Raw genomic sequence first — 24354 nt, 5'->3', positions numbered from 1 at the left:
ATGCAGTACGCACTCAATCAAATAGAACTGTGGTTAATACATTAACTATGATTTGTCTAGAACTCTGCTGTCCTGTACAATAGCCACCAGCTACATGCAGCTATTGAGCACTTAAAAATGTCCAAATTTAATGTTCTATAAGTAAAATACATATCAGAGGTTGAATACTTAGTATAGAAAACAGCAAAATATTTCATAAAAAATATTTTATATTGATTATGTGTTGAAATGATATTATTTTGGATCTTTCAAGGTAGATAAACTGTATTCTTTTTTAATATATTTATTTATTTGGCTGCACCAGGTCTTAGTTGCAGCACTCAGGATCTTTGATCTTCATTGCAGCATGCAGGATATTTAGTTGAGCCATGTGGGATCTAGTTCCCTGACCAGGAATCAAACCCAGGCCCCTTGCATTGGGAGCATAGAGTTTTAGCCATTGGACCACGAGGGAAGTCCAATAAAGTGTATTCTTAAAAATAATCTTGCCAGTTTATTTTCACTTTTTGAAATGAGATTGGAATAGAACTGTCATGTAATCCAGCAATTTCGCTTCTGGTATTTACCCTAAGAAAAGAAAAACACTAATTAAGAAAGATACAGGAATTCCTAGTGCTCCAATGGTTAGGACTTGTGTGTTCACTGTCAAGGGCCTGCGTTTGATCCCTGGTTGTGGAACTATGTTCACTGCAGCATTATTTACAATAAGCTAAGATTATGGAAGCAACTGAAGTGTCCATGGATGAATTAATGAACAAAGATGTGTTATATATATACATGTATTTCTGGAGAAGGCAATGGCACCCCACTCTAGTACTCTTGCCTGGAAAATCCCATGGACAGAGGAGCCTGGTAGGCTGCAGTCCATGGGGTCGCTAAGAATCGTACACAACTGGGGAACTTCACTTTCACTTTTCACTTTCATGCATTGGAGAAGGAAATGGCAACCCACTCCAGTGTTCTTGCCTGGAGAATCCCAGGGACGGGGGAGCCTGCTGGGCTGCCATCTATGGGATCGCACAGAGTCGGACACGACTGAAGTGACTTAGCAGCAGCAGCATACATGTATTTCAGTTCGGTTCAATTGCTCAGTTGTGTCTGACTCTTTGCGACCCCATGGACTGCAGCACGCCAGGCCTCCCTGTCCATCACCAACTCCCAGACCTTGCACAAACTCATGTCCATTGAATCAGTGATGCCATCCAAACATCTCATCCTCTGTCATCCCCTTCTCCTGCTACCTTCAATCTTTCCCAGCATCAGGGTCTTTTCCAATGAGTCAGTTCTTCCCATCAGGTGGCCAAAGTATTGGAGTTTCAGCTTCAACATCAGTCCTTCCAATGAATATTCAGGACTGATTTCCTTTAGGATAGACTCCTTGCTATCCAAGGGACTCAAGAGTCTTCTCCAACACCACAGTTCAAAAGCATCAGTTTTTTGGTGCTCAGCTTTCTTTATAGTCCAACTCTCACATCCATACATGATTGCTGGAAAAACCATAGCCTTGAATAGATGAACCTTTGTTGGCTTTTTAATATGCCTGCCTAGGTTGGTCACAACTTTTCTTCCAAAGAGCAAGTGTCTTTTAATTTCATGGCTGCAGTCACCATCTGCAGTGATTTTGGAGCCCAGAAAAATAAAGTCTGCTGCTGTTTCCCCATATTTGCCATGAAGTAATGGGGCCAGATGCCATGATCTTAGTTTTCTAAATGTTGACCTTTAAGCCAACTTTCCCCCCCCTCTCCTCTTTCATCAAGAAGCTCTTTGGTTCTTCGCTTTCTGCCATAAGGGTGGTGTCATCTGCATATCTGAGGTTATTGATATTTCTCCTGGCAATCTTGATTCCGGCTTGTGCTTCATCCCGCCCAGCGTTTCTCATGATGTACTCTGCATTTAATTTAAATAAGCAGGGTGACAATATACAGCCTTGATGTACTCCTTTTCCTATTTGGAACCAGTCTGATGTTCCATGTCCAGTTCTAACTGTTGCTTCCTGACCTGCATATAGATTTCTCAAGAGGCAGTTCAGGTGGTCTGGTATTCCCATTTCTTTCAGAGTGTTACTGAGTCATAAAAAGAATGAAATCTTGCCATTTATGACAACATGGATAGTTCTAAAGGATATTGGGCTAAGTGAAATAAGTCAAAAAAAGACAAATAATGTAAAATTTCACTTATATGTGGAATCTAAAAAAAACAAAAAATGAACAAAGAAAACAGACTCACAGATAGGGAGAACAAGCTAGTGGCTGCCAGAGGGGAGGTGAGTGGGGGGATGGGCAAATAGGTGAAGGTGATTGAGAGGTACAAAGCTTCCAGTTATAAAATAAATGTTATAAGGATGTAACTTACAGCCTAAGGAATGCATAAATAATACTGTAACAATTTTGTATGTGACAGATGGTTACTAGACTTATGGTGATCATTTCATAAGGTGTTTAAATGTCAAATCACCTGGAAGTAACATATTGTATGTCAATTATCCTTCAATAAATAAATAAATATTTTTAAAAAATAAGATGAGACTGCAAGGAAATTTATAATTACACATGTAGTTTCATTATATTTCTGTTGAACAGCACAGATCTAGAAAGTTCTCAGCCCACCATTAGTATAGCAAACCTTCATCCAGCCTCATTTACTCTTGAATATTACATAAGCTTTAGGAGTATAGTTAATTCATTTACAACAATGATTCATTTGGAATCAAAAGTAATCCAGGTGACTTATAAAGGATTTTCCTTGCAGGGTTAGCAAGTTAATGTTTAGAAGTATGTAGAAAGGGAGTTAAAAGCTTTGCGGGAATTTTCCAGGTTCGCTGCGATCCTGAGATTCAAGAATTGCGTCAGTGGCAGAAGAAGCTGCGAGAGGACAAGCATATTCGCCAGCGAGTCAAAATCTTCTGGGCCAAACAAGAACAAAAAGGTCAGTTGTTTGAGTCACAACCCTTGGTTCATTCAGGGAAAGCCTGGGTCTTACTCCAGGCTCAAGAAGGAAGCCCCGAGCGGTTTCCTAGGGTCCTTGTTCTGCACGGAATTCCACTGGGGTTAGAAGGTGGCGGCATGTTAAAGAGTTGGCTCCCGAATGACAGCGGTGACGCGATGTAACTGTCCCAGCCGTTCCCCTCACTTAGGTACACATCAGTGTCATCCCGCGTTTGCAGCTCTCTCTCTGTCTTTTTTAGATACAAACAAAAAGAATAACCCATCATTTTGGAAACACAGTGCCCATCAGTGTGACGGGTAGTTATCCTTCTGAGCTGTTGATTGTGTGTCTGAACTCAAGTGCTGTTTTATGCCATCCTCGCCCCTTTTCTGAGCGCTAAGAATAACAGAGCAAGCACCCTTCACCTGTCTTGTACGTGTCACAATTTTGTCCTATTTGCTTCCCTTTTTAAAAATTTTTATTTTTAAACTTTGTTACTACATATTCATGGTAGAAAAATTAGAAAAAAATAACCAAAAAAGGAGAAAAGTCAGAAATGTCACCACTGTTAAAATTTTGGCGCACATCCTGCTATACTTTTTCCAGTACAAAATGATGCAAATAAATATCCATTTGTATATTATTAAATATGGGTTTTTACATTCTACTACCCATATATCTCTTCATTCTATTATGTCATCGACACTGTCACTGAACATACTCAGAACGCCATTCAGGTCAGCACTAGAGAGTGGTATTGTGATGTTTAATAGCTGTGTGGTATTGATTTAGCATCATTTATTTAACCAACAACATGGAGTGAGACTCATGATGGATTGTCAAGTGGAAAATAACTGCAGGACAATACATTTTCATTAAGATTCATTAAGAATCCCCTTGCAAAGCAGGAGACCAGGGTTCCATCCCTGGGGTGGGAAGATCCCCTGGAGAAGGGAATGGCTATCCACTCCAGTATTTTGCCTGGAGAATCCTATGGACAGAGGAGCCTGGTGGGCTACAGTCCATGGGGTCGCAGAGTCAAACACGAGTGACTGACTGACTAACACTCACTGACTAAAATACATGCTTGGAAATAGAGAGATGTCTATAAAGCCTGGAGAATGCATTAGTGTTAGTTTCCTTTAGGAATCAGGACTAGGGAAAATCTTGCACTTTTGGAATTTTTTAAATTATGAAAACCAACGAGAAAAAATGATCATACCTCCCTCGACAGACCACTATCCTCTCACTATCCATGCTCTGACCCCCCATCCTCCTCGTTCCTTGTCTCTTTTCACTAGACTGCAGTCCCTCCAGTCTCTCTTGTTCTGCTGTATGCCAACACCTTCCTCACCTCGGGGACTGCACTTTCAATCCCTTTCCTGCCAAATCATCCTCTCTAGGCCGCTCTGTGGCCATTCCTTCTCACCCTTTGGCCTAGGGGCATTAATGCCTCAGAGGGGCCGCCCCCACTTGCCTTACCTAAGGGGACCAGGAACAATGTGGAGCAATCTCAACATGGCGAAATCTAGAAAAAAGTTTTCCTTTTTTGCCCAGAGACTGTCTTCAATTCTGTTCTCTCAAATCTCTCTTTCCAGTTCCTTCATGGCATGTCTTTGAAGTATGTTCTGATTTCATGAAGTCCTGCCTACTTAAAAATCTCAGTCTCAGCTCCGATTTAAGGCTCTGACTCAGTGGGGCTGGGAGCAGGAGGGAGGGAGATCCGGGGCATCGTCCCCTCACTTCCTGTGTGGTCCTCTCTTGGCTGCTGTCGCTTCTCTGGCTGAGACCATGTGGCCATCCGTGTCCTGTGGGCGGGCATCCGCATGCTGGTTCTCTGACTCCTGCGTTTCACATGAGCACTTCCTCTAAGTTCACAGGGCAGAACCCTTGGGGGATCTGGTTCTGCCGCTCCCTCTTCTCCTTCCACTCAGACCCCACTTCTGCCAGCGCTCTCCCAGCCTTTTGCTCCTGAGGTCTCCTTAGCCAGTGGCCAGCCCTCTTGAACCCAATGGAACAGTGTTCACTTGACACAGAGGAAACCAGGAGCGGACACTCAGACTCCTCCACTGCCCCCTTTTCTCCACCTCGTGTGTCTCCCCGGTTCACACTAAACTTGCTCTCACAGGCACAGTAGATTGAAGTGTGTGGAAATCTACCCTTAAAGGAGATGACCAATCAGGTAATGAGGGGCCCCTAATCTTTCTGAGTTGTTCCCTTGGATCTTCCCTCCCCTGCCTTAGGCTTGGATGGGGGAAGCACCCACTCCTGTCTAAGGGAGGATAGAAAAATACAGCATTTTCCTCTAGGCCAGCAAGTCTCAACATTTTGGGATTGTGAACCAGGAAGAAATAATTTTATGTCACAATCTACGACATATGAATATACTGATGGTTTCATATATACATAGCTAAAACAAAAGTTTTATGAAAAATGACCTTATTAGATGGGCTTCCCTGGTAGCTCAGCTGGTAAAGAATCTGCCTGCAATGCAGGAGACCCCTGTTCGGTTCTTGGTTGGGAAGATCCCCTGGAGATGGATAGACTACTCACTCCAGTATTCTTGGGCTTCCCAGGTGGCTCAGCTGGTAAAGAATCTGCCTGCAATGTGGGAGACCTGGTTCGATCCCTAGGTTGAAAAGATCCCCTGGAGAAGGGAATGGCTACCCATTCTAGTATTCTGGCCTGGAGAATTCCATGGACTGAATAGTCCATGGGAACCCCAAGAGTTCGACATGACTGAGTGACTTTCACATACATACCTATTACATATGTATTATATGTAATACCCTCTGGTATTTTCTAGTCTCTTGAGTTTTTAATTTAAGCATCAAAATTAACTGACAGTAATGAACTCATTGACTAAAAGAAATATCCAGATGTCCATAATATACAAAAATAACCAAATAAATAAATGTGGGAGAAGAGGAGGCTTTTCTCCCACATTAGAATGACAACTAACACATTTATAAGGTATAATGGAATTTAAAAGTCACCATTTTGTAACCATATTAATAAATCAATTAAGGCAAGAATCATCAGTAGATGCTAAACCACTGGGTGAAAGTTTATTGAAGGACACAATATTCATAGTCTTAAACTATCTCTCCATAAGAGAAGGGATCCTCCTACACTACTGGTGGGAATATAAACTGGTACAACCTTTATGAAGAGCAGTATGGATGTTCCTTAAAACACTAAATAGAGCTGCCGCGTGTCCCTGCAATCCCACTCCTGGGCATATATCTGGAGAAAAACATGATCTGAACGGATACATGCACCCCAGTGTTCACTGCAGCACTGTTTACAATAGTCGAGACGTGGAAGCCGCCTAAAGGTCCATTGGCAGAGGAATGGATAAAGAAGATGTGGTAACTATATACAATGGAATATTACTCAGCCATTAAAAAGAATGAAATAATGCATTTGCAGCAACGTGGATGGACCTAAAGATTGTCATACTCAGTGAAGTAAGTCAGAGAAAGAGAAATATCGTATGACATCCCTTGTAGGTAGAATCTGAAAGCAAATGATACAGATAAACTGATGAAACAGTAAGAGACTCACAGACTTCAAGAACAAACTTTTGGTTGCCAAGTGGAAGGATGGGGGGAAGGGATAGGGAGTTTAGGATCGACGTGTACACACTGCTACGTTTAAAATGGATAACCAACAAAGACCTCCTGTATAGCACATGCTACTCTGCTCAACGTTATGTGGCAGCCTAGATAGGAGGGGAGTTTGGGGGAGAATGGATACATGTACATGTATATGGCTGAGTCCCTTTGCTGTTCACCTGAAAGGATCACAACATTGTTAATCGGCTATGCCTCAATTCAAAATAAAAAGTTTTAAAAAATATCTAAGAAAATAATAACTTTGCACTAGAGAAAGCTGGCAGACCCACCTTAACCAAGTGCTGAAGATTAATGTTACCAATATTGGGACAAACTGACATCACGTGCCTCCTGATGTGATGTACTAAGACATACATCACATATTCTTAGACACAACTCCTGTCAAAAATGCATGACTGGAACCTATCTAATTGCGAGGGAACATCAGATCAACCCAAACTGAGGACATGCTCCAAAATAACTGATTTGGACTCTTCAAAAATGCCAATGTTAAGAAAAACAGAGATTAAAGGAGACCAAAGCGGTGTGACAGCTGAACTCTGTGCATGATCTTAGATTGGATCTTGGATGGGGGAAAATTCTATAAAAGACATGACTGAAACAGTAAACTTTGAGTATGGGCTTTATGTTAGATAATGGTACATAGATTATTAAGTTTCCTCACGTTGATCAATGTTCTTGGCCAATATCAGAAACCTCTTTGGGTTTTTTTTTTTTTTTATGTGGATCATTTTTTAAAAAGTCTTTATTGAATTTGTTACAGTATTGCTTCTGTTTTATGTTTTGATTTTATTGGAGGGATGTGGGATCTTAGCTCCTCAACGAGGGATCAAACCCACACCCCCTGCATTGGAAAATGAAGTCTTAACCACGGGACCATGTCTTAACCACTTAACCACTGGACCATCTATTTGCCATGCTATTTCATGGCAAGTAGATGGGGAAACAATGGAAACAGTGAGAGACTTTATTTTGGGGGGCTCCAAAATCACTGCAGATGGTGACTGCAGCCATGAGATTAAATGACGCTTGCTCCTTGAAAGAAAAGCTGTGATCAGCCTAGACAGCATATTAAAAAGTGGAGACATTACTTTGGCAACAAAGGTCCATCTAGTCAAAGCTATGGTTTTTCCAGTAGTTATGTATGGATATGAGAGTTGGACTGTAAAGAAAGCTGAGCACCAAAGAATTGATGCTTTTGAACTGTGGTGTTGAAGAAGACTCTTAAGAGTCCCTTGGACTGCAAGGAGATCCAACCAGTCATCCTAAAGGAAATCAGTCCTGAATATTCATTGGAAGGACTGATGCTGAAGCTGAAACTCCTACATTTTGGCCACCTGATGGGAAGAACTGACTCATTGGAAAAGACCCTGATGCTGGGAAAGATTGAAGGCGGGAGGAGAAGGGGACAACAGATGATGAGATGATTGGATGGCATCACTGACTCAATGGACATAAATTTGAGCAAGCTCTGGGAGTTGATGAAGGACAGGGAAGCCTGGCATGCTGTAGTCCATGGGGTCGCAAAGAGTCGGACATGACTGAGCGACTGAACTGAGCCACTGGACCACAAGGAAAGTCCCAGAAACCTATTCTTAAGATGCATGCTGAAGGTTTTATGCAACTTAAACTCCAATGATCCAGAAAAAAGTAATAATACACATGCACACATATACATACACAGAGAAAATGATCAAGTATAAACAATGGTGAATCTGAAGTTCTTTGGATGATTATTATGATTATGAATGAATGGACAGATGAGTGGAGTTCTGAGCCTTGTATGAGTCCACATACAGAGCCTGGTGCAAAGCAGGGTCTCATCACATTGGTGTTCTTAGTCTCCCTTTTTAAGAAGTAGCTTCAGCTGTAACTGTTTGACAGGCTCATCTCTGTGCAACTACTGGTTCCTTTCATTTCAAAACTAGAAGACAGTCAGAACTGTAATCAGATTAAAGCTCAAGGAACATGCAGCAGTGTGCCTATTTATTTCTGTTTTTACTTTTTTTTTTTTTAGTTGATTTGCCACTGGCTCACTGATTAGTTTGGCTTGCTATGTGGCAGCGAGTGCAGGCTGGACTTAATGCAGTGATTCAGCCAGCAGCAGAGGGCAGAATGACTGGTCCCATCTCGGCCACCTGCTGCCCACTTCCCTTGCCGCCTTTCCACCTTCTGAGAGTTCCAAAAGGAGCAGTGCTTTCCAAACAAGATGAGGTTTTCCGTAAACGCCCCCATTGTGAACTTGTGGGTAAATTTCTCATTTGCAATGAAACTGTAGAAATGGCCCTTGGGAAAGAAAACTGTTCTAAACACGGTCCCCAGATCTGTGGTCAGTTCAGAAGAAAGTCAGTACAGCACAGTGGAGTTTTGGAGTTGGCAAGACTTGCCCTTGGACTCTTTTTGCTTTTATCTGTGTGACCCTGATCTAGTTAACTTCATTCAGTCTCAGTATTCCCATGTGCAAGATTGGAACTATTAATAGTCCTGTCTCATACAGTTGTTAAAGGATTGCAAGAGATGATCTTTGGAATAAGTCCTGGCACATAGTTCCCATACATGTTGGTTACTGTCATTTTAAAATATGTCTGTGCTTCAAGCACTTTTGCGTTGATTTCCTCTACTAGACTCTGAACTCGAAGGGGCTCCGTGCAGGGACTGAGTGTCTTATTCATCATTTAGCACAGAGCCTGGCACAGAGCAGGCAGTCTGTACATATTTGGTGGATCGAGCTCTGGTTTTCATTTTATAGATGCATAAGTAGAGGGCTTGGAAGGTTGAGGGCTTGCCAAGGTCACACAGCCGGGGAGGCCCTAGGGCTGGGACTCGGGCATGCCCTTTCTTTGTCCTGTGTTCTGACACATCCCAAAGGAGCGATGCAGAGAGACAAGACACTCTCTTGGATTCGACCCAAAGCTCTCAGAAATCCTCCTGAATATGATACACGGCTTGTCTGATTTCCTACGCCCTATGGTTTCTTGCTGTTTGACTGAAGCGCTTGCGTAGGGGCTGAATTGCCAGGACCAGGGTACAACCTGCTTCCCATTAAGTGAAGTAAAACTTTTTGTCTCCTTCAAGTGTCACGGAGATGATGTACTTTGTTAAGTTCATGTACAACAGAGTTATTCCTATTGAAAACCTTATGAATCTGGGTAGTGTGGAGATTTCAAAAATCAACTCCCTCCAGCCAAGGTGACATTGCAATTAGACCTCCAAAGAGCTCTGATGAAGCAATTTAAAAATGAATGTTAAACACATGTAGTTCTTTAGATTTGTGGTAAAGAAAAAAAGTGGAGTGATTGCAAATGAAAATGGGTTTCACCTTCATGTGAAAAAAAAAAAAGGCACTACAGACTCATCTATGTACAAATCCATCATACAGGCATAAGATTTTTTTTTTTTTTTAGTGGATGCCATTTTATCCATATTGTGCTCTGGTATTTATAGTATGAATGAGTTTTGCCAAGTTCATTCCTTGGAGCAACCTTGGTGCAGACAGGAGGTCTGAAGGAGAGGAGCGTCAGCTGTCAGGGTAGAACCGTGGTCATTTATAGCCTGTCTTATGTTACACTGAGTCAGAGGCCATCCTGGAGGATTTTCTTCTAGGACAGAAGCGGTGTGAGGTTATCCTTAAGTCTCTATCCATCAGGACAGTTGCAGGAATTATTTTTAAAGCATTTATGATAAGAATTATAGCCAATATAATCCAAAAGAAGATGCCAAAGTCATTTCTGAGATGTGGTCAAAAAGCTCTTCTTGATTAATAGCATATTTTTAGCTTCATATAATTGATAATTGTTTTCAAATGTGCTTTGTAACTGAATATTCATATTTTATTTGGAAATCTGGTATGAGTAAGGAGAAAGAAACCATAGAAACTGTTCCATAACATCAGATTCCATTTTTTAATGTATACAACATCAAATTACATATATATACAGCATCTGATAACACTTTTCATATGTGTGTATTCTGCATATTTATGTAAATATTCTTTGAATGACTTTTATCACTTCTTGATAATTTTTTTGTGATTTTATGTGGTTTTATTTCAATCATTGTAAGACTGACAGTGTTTTAATCTTTAAGAGTGGGATGAATTGGGAGATTGGGATCGATGTGTACACACTACTATGTATAAAACAGAGAACTAATTAGAACCTGCTGTGTTGCACAGGAAGCTCTCCCCAGTGCTCTGTGGTGACCCAGATGGAAAGGGAATCCAAAAAAGAGGATATATGTGTACATATAGCTGATTCACTTTGCTGTAGAGCAGAAACTAGCAACACTGGAAAGTGACCATATCCCAGTTTAAAAAAATAGTCATTTACCTATAACTTTCTTTTTGGAATTTTTGCTATTTTAAATATCACTTCTTGATATTTTAAACGAAAGGGTGGGGGAAGCTGACCTGTCAAAGGAAACAGATTCTTTACTTTGGTTTGCTCACCTTTTTATTTCCTATGTCAGTCCAAGAGTAGTTTATAGTCACTTACAGAAACACATAATCTAACATTTTTAGGTAAATGTGTGATTGGATTAAGGAAAAATTAAAAGTAGAGAAAAAATAAAGCCATTAAATATAATAAGCAAAATACTTACTCCAAGGTCTGTATTTGCTAGAGATTTCTTAGGGACAAAGTAAAGAGGGAAATAAGGTCTGTTACATAATTCACAGTATCCACAGGAAAAAAAAAGTGAGCCAGTGGTTCAAGAAATACTGGGTCCTTCCCTATACATTATGCAATGTGAATAATAACCTCAAAAATGTTCCTACAATAAATAGAAATATCCGAGCTTCCTAGAAGCCACAGCAATGAATGAAATAGGATCATTACATTGTTCGTTGTCCTCAAATTTAAAAAGTTTCTTGGAAGCACGCTTATTTCTGGAGCTAATTTTTCTCTCATAAAGAAGACATTATAATGAGGTGAACATTATCCTTTCCCTAAATATAATCAGTTTCTTAGTAGGGCATGGCTTCTGGAGGAAAAAGATAAAAGCCTGAGTGCCGGGTAGGGTAGAAACCAGATAAATTTCTTTTCTAGTATTTAAGTTTAGATTGTAATGACAAATCTTAGCTATTAGGATTGGGGTTTTAGGATATTCTTAAAATGAGCACCTTGTCTTGGTCACAGCCTGGAACTTGGTTCTTAGAACAGAGAAGGCTGTCTGGAGCTCAGGAACAGTTATGAGTTCATAACTGTTGCCAGGGCCTGAACTAAGCACCCGTGTTCCCATGTAGCCCTCATACTTCTCTCCCAGAGGAAGGATATGATCTCCATCGCACAGGCGAGGAAACCAGGGCTGGAGGTTACATGACTCACCCAGGTCACACAGCCAGGAAGGCTAGAGACCAGGGATTTGAACCCAGATCGACCTGATGCCAGGGAATCTCTGGTCATCTCTTGCCATGGTGTCCAGTTATTAATACCTTAAGCTGTGTGTCCAGTAGGGCTGATCGGCCCCCTGCAAATCTTCCCAGCAGGGTACCAGGACCCCCAGGCTGGACAGTGGGCAGCATGTGGCTGTACCTTCCACTTGACACTAGCTGAAGTGATGGCAGGCCGCTGGAATAGGGGAGATCTGAGGGTAGGGAAGGCCTAGTCCTCAGTCTGAAGGATCCATAACTATGTTTCTAGGAAACATTTCCATTAGAGCAGGAAGCCAGGGGTGAGAAGATGAGGATGAGGATGCTTTGTTTCCCTCCTTCCATACGCCCTTCCCGTCTACAGATGAACAGAGAAGGCCTTGACCACAGAAGAGCGGCCCAGGTGCAGAGAACACTCTGGCCTGAGGCTCAGGAGGTGGGTTCTGGCATTAGGTGTGACCTTTTGTGACTGACAAACATGATCTATCATATAACAGAAAAAGGCAAATTTTCGGTGACTTATTTTCCAGAGACAACCACTGTTGAGTGTGTCAGCTCATAGAGTTTCTTCACCTATTAATATGTAAATATATATACACATATTTATGTTTATAAACATGAGCTATGTTATATACAGTATCTTGTAACTTGCTTTTTTCTTTACTTGACAACATATCATTGACATCTTTTCATGACACATATACAGAGACCTCTCATGATTTTTTGTGGTTCCATAAAAATGATAAATCTGTGCCACGTGCTCTGTTGCTTATTCGTGTCTGACTCTTTGTGACTTTATGAACTGTAGTCTGCCAGGATTCTCTGTCCTTGGGATTTCCAGGCAAAAATAATGGAGTGGGGTGCCATGCCCTCCTCCAGGGGATCTTCCCAACCCAGGTATCAAACCTGCATCTCCTGATCTCCTTGCATTGACAGGCAAATTCTTTACCACTGAGCCACCTGGGAAGCCCATTGATAAATCTGTACCATATTTTTAAAAAAACAATTCTCAATGAATGGATATTTGGCTTGTATTATGAACAATGTAGGGGCTTCCCTGGTAGCTTCAGCTGGTAAAGAATCCAGCCTCAATGCAGGAGAGCTCGGTTCGATTCCTGGGTCTGGAAGATCCCCTGGAGAAGGGATAGGCTACCCACTCCAGTATTCTTGGGCTTTCCTGTTGGCTCAGATGGTAAAGCATATACCTGCATTGCGGGAGACCTGGGTTTGATCCCTGGGTTGGGAAGATCCCCTGGAGGACGGCATGGCAACCCACTGCAGTATTCTTCCTGAAGAATCCCCATGGACATAGGAGTCTGGTGGGCTTGGGGTCAGAAAGAGTCAGATACGTTGAGCGACTAAGCACAATGCAGCACAGCATGACCAATGTATTGAAAGGCATTTCGTAGATATATTCTTGCTTACTTATAAAAGTATTTCTATAGGATAAATTCCTAGAAATGGAGTTGCTGAGTCAAAGGATAAAAATATATCAAGTTTAGACAGTGATCACCATACTGTCATCCAAAAACACTACAACAATTTATGCTTAATGCATAACCAAGTCACTTTGGAACTTTTGATGGGTGATGTAATCTTTGTGTTTCATTTTCCCTACTTGTAAAATGAGAATGCCTCAGGAATAATTCTAAATGAGGTCATTGCTTTGATATCACCATGGGTCTTTGAGAAGAAATACACTATTGGGAAATCTAAGGTGTCGTTTTCATTTTAATTTTTTCTCTCATATCTCCTCAAACCTTAGTTCCTTTTCTATTTTAACCAGCAGAAGAAATAAAAATTTGATTAAAAGAAGTCTAGTGACTTCATGCCTTGAGATTACTTTCATCAGTTCTATTTTTAAGACTCACCAGTGGGTGAGGATATTAGGATGACATCAACTTTCATACATATCTTTTCATTTAAAATTTGCAAGTCTTCACAACTGGGACGTGCCTTTGCTTAAAATGCTAATGTTCCCCTACTATTCTACTGAAATGTAAAGTAAAATAAAAGATGAATTCCTTTATTAAATGATCTGCTCCTAAAGTTTTAGTCCCCAGTTTAAACTTTTATAAATGGATGCTTCCAACCAGTAGCTTCATTCTATCATCTGACTTTTCAGCATTCTTTGCAGTTATATAGACGCAGAGTGCTCTTGTAGGATCTAGATGTATCCACAAACACCTGGAAGGCTCAAGGAACCAGACTAGATAAAGTTTCCCATTTATCAGCTGTATAACCTCGTGCTGGTTGCATAACCTCTCAGTGACTCAATTTGCATGGCAATAAAATAGAAACACTAATGTTAGTAACCACTCCGTAGGGTTTTTATAAGGATTAAATGAACTGGAATAGTGCCTAGCTCAAAAAAAAAAAAAGTGATCAATAAATGATTACTATTATTAGTAATATAAATGCTCAACATATGGCTAATATATGTTATTATTAAGAATACTTGCCCTGGGGTCTGAATGAATCCTGCCTCTAACATCAGCATGGGCAGGGCAAGGTGCTCATTCTCTTGAAGCCCAGTTTCCTCCTCTGTTATGTGGGGACAGTTAGGGCCCATCAGACAGAGCTCTTGTGAGAATTAAATAATATTTAATATCATGTATGCTATTAAATAGATCCTGGTACAAAGGGAATGATCAATAACTGGTGGCTGGTTTCTGTCATATTTTTTGAACTGTCAAGAAAGAGAAACAAAATGTATTCCAGGCGATTTACTTGCAGCAGTGGTTGTCAATCCTGGCTGCAGGTTAGAACACCCTGGGGGAAACTTACAAGGATGTGTCAGGCCAGAGGCCAGAGAAAGCGATTACATGGGTGTATTCTTAGAAGAGAATGTGTTGTAACCACATCAGCACAATCATAATACTATGGATTAGCTGGAGGATCCCAGTAATAGCTTTGGATTCAAAATCTTCCTTTGCGGGGCTCTTCTCACTAATGCAATTTCATTTGGATTAAAATTCAGGGCATCTGAGTTCCTTCAGTTTACCAACTAGCTGGACTTTGCTTTCCCCTTTGAAAAGTGGAACGAGTGAGCAAGGAAATCTCTATAAAACAGGAAATCCGATAGGTGTCTACTATAGAATCTCCTGCCTCCAGGGCTAAGAGACCTATTGTTGACCAAATCCAAAGCCTGGAAAACTATTGCTGTTGTCTTGGTGGTGGTTGTTGGTTTGGGGAGTTTGGTCTTAAGAGTGAAGCCAGGAACAATATATGAGGAACATTCTGGGTTTTGCTGTGAAGAATGAGGTTAGATAAGGCCAGAGAGTAGCTGGGGAGGGGAGAAGAGCAAAGGGTATTTTGGGTGTTTGGCAGTTTAAGAGAATTTGAGGGGAAAGAGTAGGGATGCTTAAAGGCGCCTTCTGTTTGGTCATATACTTGAAGAGTAGGAAGATGTCTCCTAGACTGAGGGATTTCTATCACACCCAGGGGTGACTTCCTGAGTGAAAATCGAGCTCACAGAGGGAGGGCCATGGGAAACTGCTCCTGCTGTGGTGTCCAGCCTACAGGATGGCATTGTCTTTACCCTTAGCTGCCACGCCTTGGTGTCTGCAAAGATCCATGGTCCTTATGAGTGCCTACCACATGCCTTAAATATATTATTTTTAATCTTCATAACAAATGTAATGAGAATAACCTGTTGTCACCCCATCTCTTTTCTCAGATGTTAAGTCACTTGCTTTCGGTCGACAGCTGCTAAGGAGCAGAACTGAGGACATTTAGACTTCCTCAACATCATACTGCCTTGCCGGCCTCATACCCTTCCTTTCTGTCAGTCCCCGAACAAGTAGGCTGAGGGATAGGTCTGGAATTCATGCTCTCAAAAGTGCAACAGATGTTCAATGCAGACATGAAGGCCACCCCATAAAAAGCAATGAAGGGCTGATACATGCTTGAATGTAGAGGAACCTTGAGAACTTGAAAACTTGCTAAGTACAAGAAGCCAGACACAAAAGACCATTATTATGTGATTCCCTTTATGTGAAATGTCCAGAATAGGAAAATCTGTAGAGATTGAAAGCAGATTAGTGCTTGCCTGGGCCTGGAAGGCTGAGGGAATGGGGGTGATAGCTGAAAGGTAAGAGGATTCTTTAGGGGAATATGAAGATGTTGTGAAGCTGATTGTAGTGATGGTTGCACCTGTCTGTGAATATACTAACAATCATTGAAGTGTGTACTTTAAATGAGTGAATTATATGGCATGTGAGTTATATTTTCATAAAGCTGTCATATAAATAAAAATGAAGGCACAGACTACCTTACACCCATTAAGATGGATACTATCAAAAAATAGAAAATAATAAGTATTGATGAGAATGTGGAAAAAATGGACCATTTTGCATTATTAGTAGGAATGTAAAATGATGTAGATAAAGTGGTTCCTTAAAATTTTTTAAAAAGGAATTACCCATGAGCTAGCAATTCCACTTTGGGGCACATACAAGAAAGAAAGCAGGGACTCAATGAGATGTTTGTACATACATGTTAATGGCAGCATTAGTCACAATAGCCAAAAGGTAGAAGTAACCCAAGTGTCCATCAATGGATGGGAAATAGTGTGTCCATACAGTGGAATATTGTTCAGCCTTAAGAAGGACGTTCCAACACATGCGATAACGTGGATGAGCCTCGAAGACATTTCGCTAAGCGAAATAAGCCAGTCACAAAGAGATAAATACTGAATGTTCCCACTTAAATCAGATACTTAGAACAGCAGTATCCATAGAGACAAAAAGTAAGATGGTGGTTTCCACAAGCTGGGTGGAGGGGAGAAAGGGATATTCTTGTTTAATAAGTGCTGAGTTTCTGTTTTGCAAGATGAGGAGTTCTAGAGATGGATCGTAGCGATGGTATGAGTGTACTTAATACCTCCAAATGGTACACTATTCTGGACATTTCACTTAAAGGGAATCACATAATAATGGTCTTTTGTGTCTGGCTTCTTGTGCTTAGCAAGTTTTCAAGTTCTCAAGGTTCCTCTACATTCAAGCATGTATCAGTCCTTCATTGCTTTTTATGGGGTGGCCTTCATGTCTGCATTGAACATTTAAGATGGTTAGGATGGTAAATTTTATCTTATGTGTATTTTATCACAGTAAAAAAATTAGGAGGGAAAAAGTGAAGGTGCAGACCCCAGACTCCCTCATGGCTCTCTCCCTCACTTCCGCCAGACTCTGCTTAATTATTACCTTCTCAGTGCAAACTCCCTGACCACCCCCATCCCTCTTCCCTGCTCATCTCCATCTAACATGCTATCTACAGGGTGATTCAAAAGGAACTGGCCACTTCCAGACTTTTATTAAAACATGCATGGACGTAGATGAAGAGTTTAGTGTTGGTGCCATATCTTCTTTGCCACTTTGGAGAAATAAAGTGATTGACCTTCAACTCTGATAGTGATGAAGGATATAGGACAAAGCTAGCTCCAGGATGGTGGGGTGCCCTGAGTCCGGTGTATGTTCTGGGGGCTGCACCATAGAGGATCAGTTATATTGTAATCACTGTATTTCTTTTGCAAATTGTCTTTGACTATGTGATGTATTTAATTACATTTAGTCACTAGTTAATTGGAGAAGGAAATGGCAACCCACTCCAGTGTTCTTGCCTGGAGAATCTCAGGGACGGGGGAGCCTGGTGGGCTGCCGTCTATGGGGTCGCACAGAGTCGGACAGGACTGAAGCGACTCAGCAGCAGCAGCAGCAGTCACTAGGTAATACTTTTTCAAGGTTTTAATTCTTTTGACTTGCCCAGGATTTTAATACTTTATTTTGTTTATTGCCTATTGTTTGCTTATTGTGACTGTCCTGGAACATGGACGCTTCCTGTGGCAGCTTGGGGGTTTTTTCCTTTCTGTGCCATTCACTGCTCTATCCCAGCTGCTAGCACAGTGCCCGGCATACATGTGATAGATGTTCAAGAAGTATTTGTTGATTCAGTGAATGAATCTGTGTTACACAATCCCCTTCCCAAATCATCCAGCTTGATAAACACCCTATGGACAAGGTCAATCTAAGGTAATCAGAGTTGTTTCCAAGCAACCAACCAAACAAATAAATAAAAGGAAATATATTATCCGTTTTTCTAAAATAATAAAAAGGACTGTTCACACTCCCATGTGCTTCCTATGAAGCAGCCACTGTTCTAAGCACATACTTAGTAGGAACTCAGTCTTCTCATCGGCCCTTTGACGAAGGTACTGTATGGTCTCCATTCTGTAGATGAAGAAACTGAGGAACAGAGAGGTTGAACAATGTACCGAGGGTCACTCAGAAAGGAAGAGAGCTTGGAAGTCTTTCCTCTTCCCCACCTCCTTATGCTGCAATGTACGGATGTTATTTATGGAGTTAAGCTCGGGAGAAATCTGCTGGTGTTTGGTATTTTTGCGAAATCCGTCAGGACCCACCCTCTGATTAAACTGCTGAGGCCATGAAGCACATGTTCCTTTACGCAGTTAGACTGCTTTAAAGAGCAGTGGTCCCACCCACCTAATTGTCCCGCCTTCTCTCTGTAAGCGCAAGTCCAACCCTGGTTGATGCACGGTATTCACCCTGAGGATCTAAATTTAGAATCTGAGCCGCTAAAATGTCTTCCCAATTTTTAGATTCAACTCTCATTAGTCCAGGACATGGACAAATTTAAAGGTATAGAGCTATGAAGGCTAATCTGATTTTCTTTTTAGAACTATAATTTTAAAACTGTCCCTTTTTAATAACTTAAAAACTGTTCTGTATTCTCATTCTGAAAAAATACAGAAAAGTTTCAAGAGATCAAACAAAACAAAACAAAATAAAACTCCCCACCATGCTGTCCCTGATGATATTTTGGTGTATAGGAAGACTTAGAGAGACCTTTCGGAAAGTGCTTTATTTATCCCAGCTGAGCAGGTGGGAGGTAGAGGAGACTGAGTCTTTTGCATGAGGTCTACTTCTGCCGTGTGTATTGGAGTCGCCCTCATTTGCTTTTTGTGGCATCTGAAGGCCTGTCATTTAAGAGGTTTTGGAATGATATTTGAAGCTGTTCCGCAGTGAGCAGCTTATAACAGCAGAAAAAGTCCTGGGCCTGGAGTCCCAAGCTTTATATTCAAATCCTGATTGGAAGTGTCCTATCTGTGTATCCCTGAGCAAAGCACTTAACCCTCCTGATCTTTTAACCATCTTTTAACTATAAAATGAAACTAACATCCTCCTAAAGGTCCAACTTGCAGACAAGGTTATTTGAGTTAAAAAGCCTTGAGCTAATGCTCATCTATCAATTTTCACTGATTGTGGGATCTTGAGAAGGTTATTTAACCTCTCTGACCTTTAGTTTCTTCATCTGTACAATAGAAATGATAAAAGTACTCGCCTCAGTGGATCCTAGAGAAACTCATATGAGATGGTGCATGTGACACATTTAGTCCAATGCCTCACAGGCAGTAGGGGTTCAATGATGATCAGGGACTATCATAAATCATACAGTTTTTGACTCCTGTTAGAGCACTGTTTTTCCCACTGTGGATGGTGAAATCAATTAGTGGGTTACCACATGCATTTTAAAAACTGAAATAATTTTAGGTCTTAAGTCTCTAATCCATTTTGAATTTATTTTTGCATATGGTATGACAAAGTAGTCCAGTTTTATTCTCTTAAATGTAAGACCTAAAACTACTAGAAGAAAACATAGGCAGTACATTCTTTGACATCAGTCTAAGTGATTTGGGAGGGGGCAGTATGTCTCCTCAGGCAAGGGAAATAAAAGCAAAAATAAACAGACGAGACCACTTCAAACTAAAAAGCTTTTGCACAGAGAAATAAACCATCGAAAAAATGAAAACGCCACCCACTGAATCTGATAAGGCGTTAGTATCTAAAATATACCAATAATTCATATAACTCAACATCAAAAAAAGAAAAACCTCAAACATTTAAAAACAGGCAGAGGATCTGAATAGATATTTCCCCTCAGGTAACCACCAACCAACCAGCTGAGTGCCAACATTACTGTTATTTGTGATGGCTCCTCCGTACCCCATCCCAGTCAATCCACCCCACCCACCTTCCTAACCTCTCACCTCCCTGACCCCCCTAGAGAATCACTGTTTTGATTTTTATCATCCTCAACTAGGTTTACCTGTGTTTTGATCATCATTCTAATAAAAATCATACAGTGATTTTATATGAGCTTTTATATCTGGCTTCCTCACTCCATAGTTTGTGTGATTCAGCCATCTTGGATTATCAGTAATTTGTTTTTTTTTCACTGATGGTATAGTATTCCATTGTATAAGCATATTACAGTTGTTTATCACTCTACTCTTGAAGGATATTTGAGCTGTTTCCAGCTTTTAGTTATTACAAATGTAACTGTTTATGATCATTCTTGGTATATATCTAAGAGTATCTCCTGAGTGTATACCAAGGAGTAGTATTCCTGGGTCACAGGCCATAAAATCTTTTTACAAAAATAAATTTCCACATGAGAAATGTTATCCAGCAAACAGTGCCAAGAAAATGTAGCTCCCCTTGGGGAAATGGTTCTTTATTCCCTAACTTTTCCTTTTTGCCTCGTCTGCCAGGAAGCTCAGAGTTCAGTTTAAAGCTCATTTATAGCAACTTATTGACGCTTCCTCGTTAGCATATCTAAGTTCTCCATTTCTCTTCAGATCTGACTTTTTCTTTTCTGTTTTTGTTAACTATAGTTTATTGTATTGGGTTGGGCGAAATTTTCATTCGGATGAAATGAAAGAACATTTTGGCCAACCCCAAAATTATCTGAAATCCTTTTAGGGAGGAAACAGGACATAAGTAGATTCAGGAAGAAAATAGGTATTTGCCTTGCTTACAATGCAGAGAAGGTGTGAATATCACATGAGATAATGTACATGAGAGAACATTAAACCCTGAGAAGCCTGACCTGGAAGAATTATCATTAGTGTGCATTCAACTCTTGCAGAGGTGTGAGCTTTATCAGGTTCACAGAAAAGGAATATGAATACTGCTAGCGCTTGTTCTAACAGAATTTAAAAAAAAATTTCTTCTTAACTGTCTTTCTGGAAAGTTGAACAAAAAGAGTATTGGGTTGGCCAAAAAGTTCATTTGGCTTTTTTACCCATAAGATGGCTCTCATAGTGCTTCTTGTTGTTGTTTAGTCTCTAAGTTGTGTCTGACTCTGTGACCCCATGGACAGCAGGCCTCTCTGCCCCTCACCATCTCCTGAAGTTTGCCCAAGTTCATGTCCATTGAATTGGTGGTGACATCCAACCATCTCGTTCTCTGTCACCCCCTTCTCTTCCTGCCCTCAGTCTTTTCCAGTACTAGAGTCTTTTCCAATGAATCAGCTCTTTGCATCTAGTGGCCAAAGTATTGGAGCTTCAGCTTCAGGATCAGTCCTTCTAAATGAGTATTCAGGGTTTATTTCCTTTAGGATTGACTGGTTTCATCTCCTTGCTGTCCGAGGGACTCTCAAGAGTCTTCTCCAGCACCACAGTTTGAAAGCATCAATTCTTTGGCAGTTGGTTGGCCTTCTTTATGGTCCAGCTTTGTCTTTAACTTCATTTGAAGTGATTTCATTATATTGTACTATGATAGCTGTCATATCAGTGTGCATTTTTTTTAAAAAAACTTATCAAAATTGGTGAATTTTGTGTGGCCATTTTAATATTGAAGAAGGAAGAAAAAACAACATTTTGGCATAATATGCTTATTATTTCAAGAAAGGTAAAAACACAACTGACACACAAAAAGAGATTTCTGCAGCTTTTATTTTCTTGGGCTCCCAAATCACTGCAGATGGTGACTGCAGTCATGAAGTTAAAAGGTACTTGCTCTTTGGAAGGAAAGCTGTGACAAACCTAGACAGCATATTAAAAAGCAGAAACATCACTTTGCCAACAAAGATCTATAGTTCAAAGGTCAAAGCTATAGTTTTTCCAGTAGTCATGTACAGATGTGAGAATTGGAGCATAAAGAAGGCTGAGCACTGAAGAATTACTTCTTTCTAATTGTGGTGCTGGAGAAGAATCTTGAGTCCCTTGGACAGCAAAGGGATCAAACCAGTCAATCCTAAAGGGAATCAGCCCTGAATACTCATTGGAAGGACTAATGCTGAAGCTGAAGCTCCAATACTTTGGCCATCTGATGTGAAGAGCCAGCTCGTTGGAAAAGACCCTGATGCTGGGAAAGATTGAAGGCAAAAGGAGAAGGGGGCAGCAGAGGATGAGATGGTTAGATAGCCTCACCAACTCAATGGACGTGAATTTGAGCAGACTCCGGAAGATAGTGGAGGACAGAGGAGCCTGGTGTGCTGTAGTCCGTGGGGTCCCAAAGAGTCAGACACAACTTAGCAACTGAACAACAACAGCAACAAATTGAGAAGGTGCTATGACTGATAGAATGTGTCAAAAGTGTTTTGTGAAGTTTCGTGCTGGAGATTTCTTGCTGGATGATGCTCCACAGTTATGTAGACAAGTTGATGGTGATCAAATTGAGACGTTAATTGAAAGCAATCAACATTATACCATGCAGGAGATAGCCAACATAATCCAGATATCCAAATCAACTGTTGAAAATCATTTGCACCAGCTTGGTAATGTTAGTCACTTTGACGTTTGGGTTCCACATAAGTGAAGCAAAAAAAGCCTTCTTGACCATATTTCCACTTGTGATTTTCTACTTAAAGGTATTTTGTTTTTAAAACAAATTGGGATGGGTGATGAAAAGTGGATACTATACAGTAATATGGAATGGAAGAGATTGTGGGGCATGCGAAACGATCCACCACCAACCACACCAAAGGTGGGTCTTCATCCAAAGAGAGTGATGTTGTGTATATTGTGGGATTGAAGGGAGTCCTCTATTGTGAACTCCTTCTGGAAAACCACATGGTTAATTCAAACAAGGACTGCTCCCAGTTAGACCAACTGTAGGACTTGATGAAAAGAACCTGGAATTAGTCAACAAAAAATGCATAATCTTCCATCAGGGTAACACAGGACAGTATGTTTCTTTGATGACAAGGCAAAAACTGTTACAGTTTGACTGGAAAGTTCTGATTAATCAACTGTATTCACTAGACATCACATCTTTGGATTTCCATTCATTTTGGTCTTTACAAAATTCTTTTAATGAAAAAAAATTTTCCTTGGAAGACTATACAAGGCACCTGGAACAAGTGAATTCTTTGCTCAAAAAAATAAAAGTTTTGGGTAGATGAAATTATGAAGTTGCCTGAAAAATGGCAGAAGGTACTAGAACAAAACAGTAAATATTGTTGTTCAGTAACGTTCTGGTGAAAATGAAAAATGTGTTTTTTATTTTTTTAATTGAAAACCAAAGAAACTTTTTAACCAACCCAATAGATCATTCTAAGTTAAGTCTCACCATCCAGAGATGATTGCTATTAAAATGTCATCTTTCTTTTTAAAAAATAACTTTATATATAATTCAGGGACTCACTTGATGCCTCAGATGTTAAAGAATCTGCCTGTAATGCAAGAGACCCAGGTTTGATCTCTGAGACAGGAAGATCCCCTGGAGAAGGGAATGGCTACCCACTCCAGTATTCTTGACTGGAGAATTCTGGCAAGCTCCAGGACAGAGGATCCTTGTGGGCTAAAGTCCCTGGGGTTGAAAAGAGTTGGACATGACTTAGCAACTAACACACAACACAGATATAATTCATGTATCATACAATTCCGTGACTTTTAGTATAATTCACAGAATTTGCAGCTATTACTGCAATCAATTTCAGCACATCTTCATCACCCCTAAAGGAAACCCCACTCAGCTTAACCATAGTCCTGCAAGGCTCCCATTCTTCCCAGCCCTAGACGACTACTAACAGGCTTTCTGTCTCTATAGATTTGCCCTTGTGACAGGCTTCTTCACTTTGCACAATGTTCTCAAGCTTCACCCATGTTGTAACACACATTAATATATCATTTCTCTTTATGACTTGATTACATGGCTGCAAAATACTGTAGCCTGGGAGACTCAAACAGCAGACATCTTTTCCCCCACAGTTCTGGAGGCTGGATTTCCAAGATCAAGATGCTCTGGTGAGAGCTCTCCTGGCTTGCAGAAGCTGCCTTGTAGCTGTGTACCCACATAATGTAGAGAGAGTTCTGGTATCTTCACCTCTTCTTAAAAGGGTTCCCGTTCTTTCAGTTTACATCTTATGAGCTTATTTAATTTTAATCACCTCTTTAAAAGCTCTGTCTTCAATTCAGTCACATGTAGGGGATTAGGGCTTCAACATGTGAATCTGAGGCAGACACAACTCATGTTTCCAAATAGTATTCCAGTATATGGATGTAACACACCTTTGCATCCATTTATCAGTGGACAGAAATCTGAATTGTTTTCATATTTTGGCTATTATGAGTAATGCTGCTATAAACATTCATGTGAAAGATTTTATGTGGACACATGT

General features: G+C 40.6%; 1 protein-coding gene across 1 annotated transcript in view; it reads left to right on the top strand.

The window, feature by feature from the left end:
* IQCK (IQ motif containing K) overlaps window positions 1-24354 on the top strand; it is a 148963-nt gene that overhangs the window by 111279 nt on the left and 13330 nt on the right. Inside the window, exon 8 of the mRNA XM_068969389.1 lies at window positions 2814-2925. Within this exon, the coding sequence (XP_068825490.1) occupies window positions 2814-2925 (112 nt within the window). The remainder of the gene's footprint in view (window positions 1-2813; window positions 2926-24354) is intronic.

This window comes from Capricornis sumatraensis, chromosome 3, assembly GCF_032405125.1.
Source record: "Capricornis sumatraensis isolate serow.1 chromosome 3, serow.2, whole genome shotgun sequence".
Classification (NCBI taxonomy): Eukaryota; Metazoa; Chordata; class Mammalia; order Artiodactyla; family Bovidae; genus Capricornis; species Capricornis sumatraensis.
Note: the sequence above shows the minus strand (reverse complement) of the source record. Positions and strands in the feature narration are given on the sequence as shown.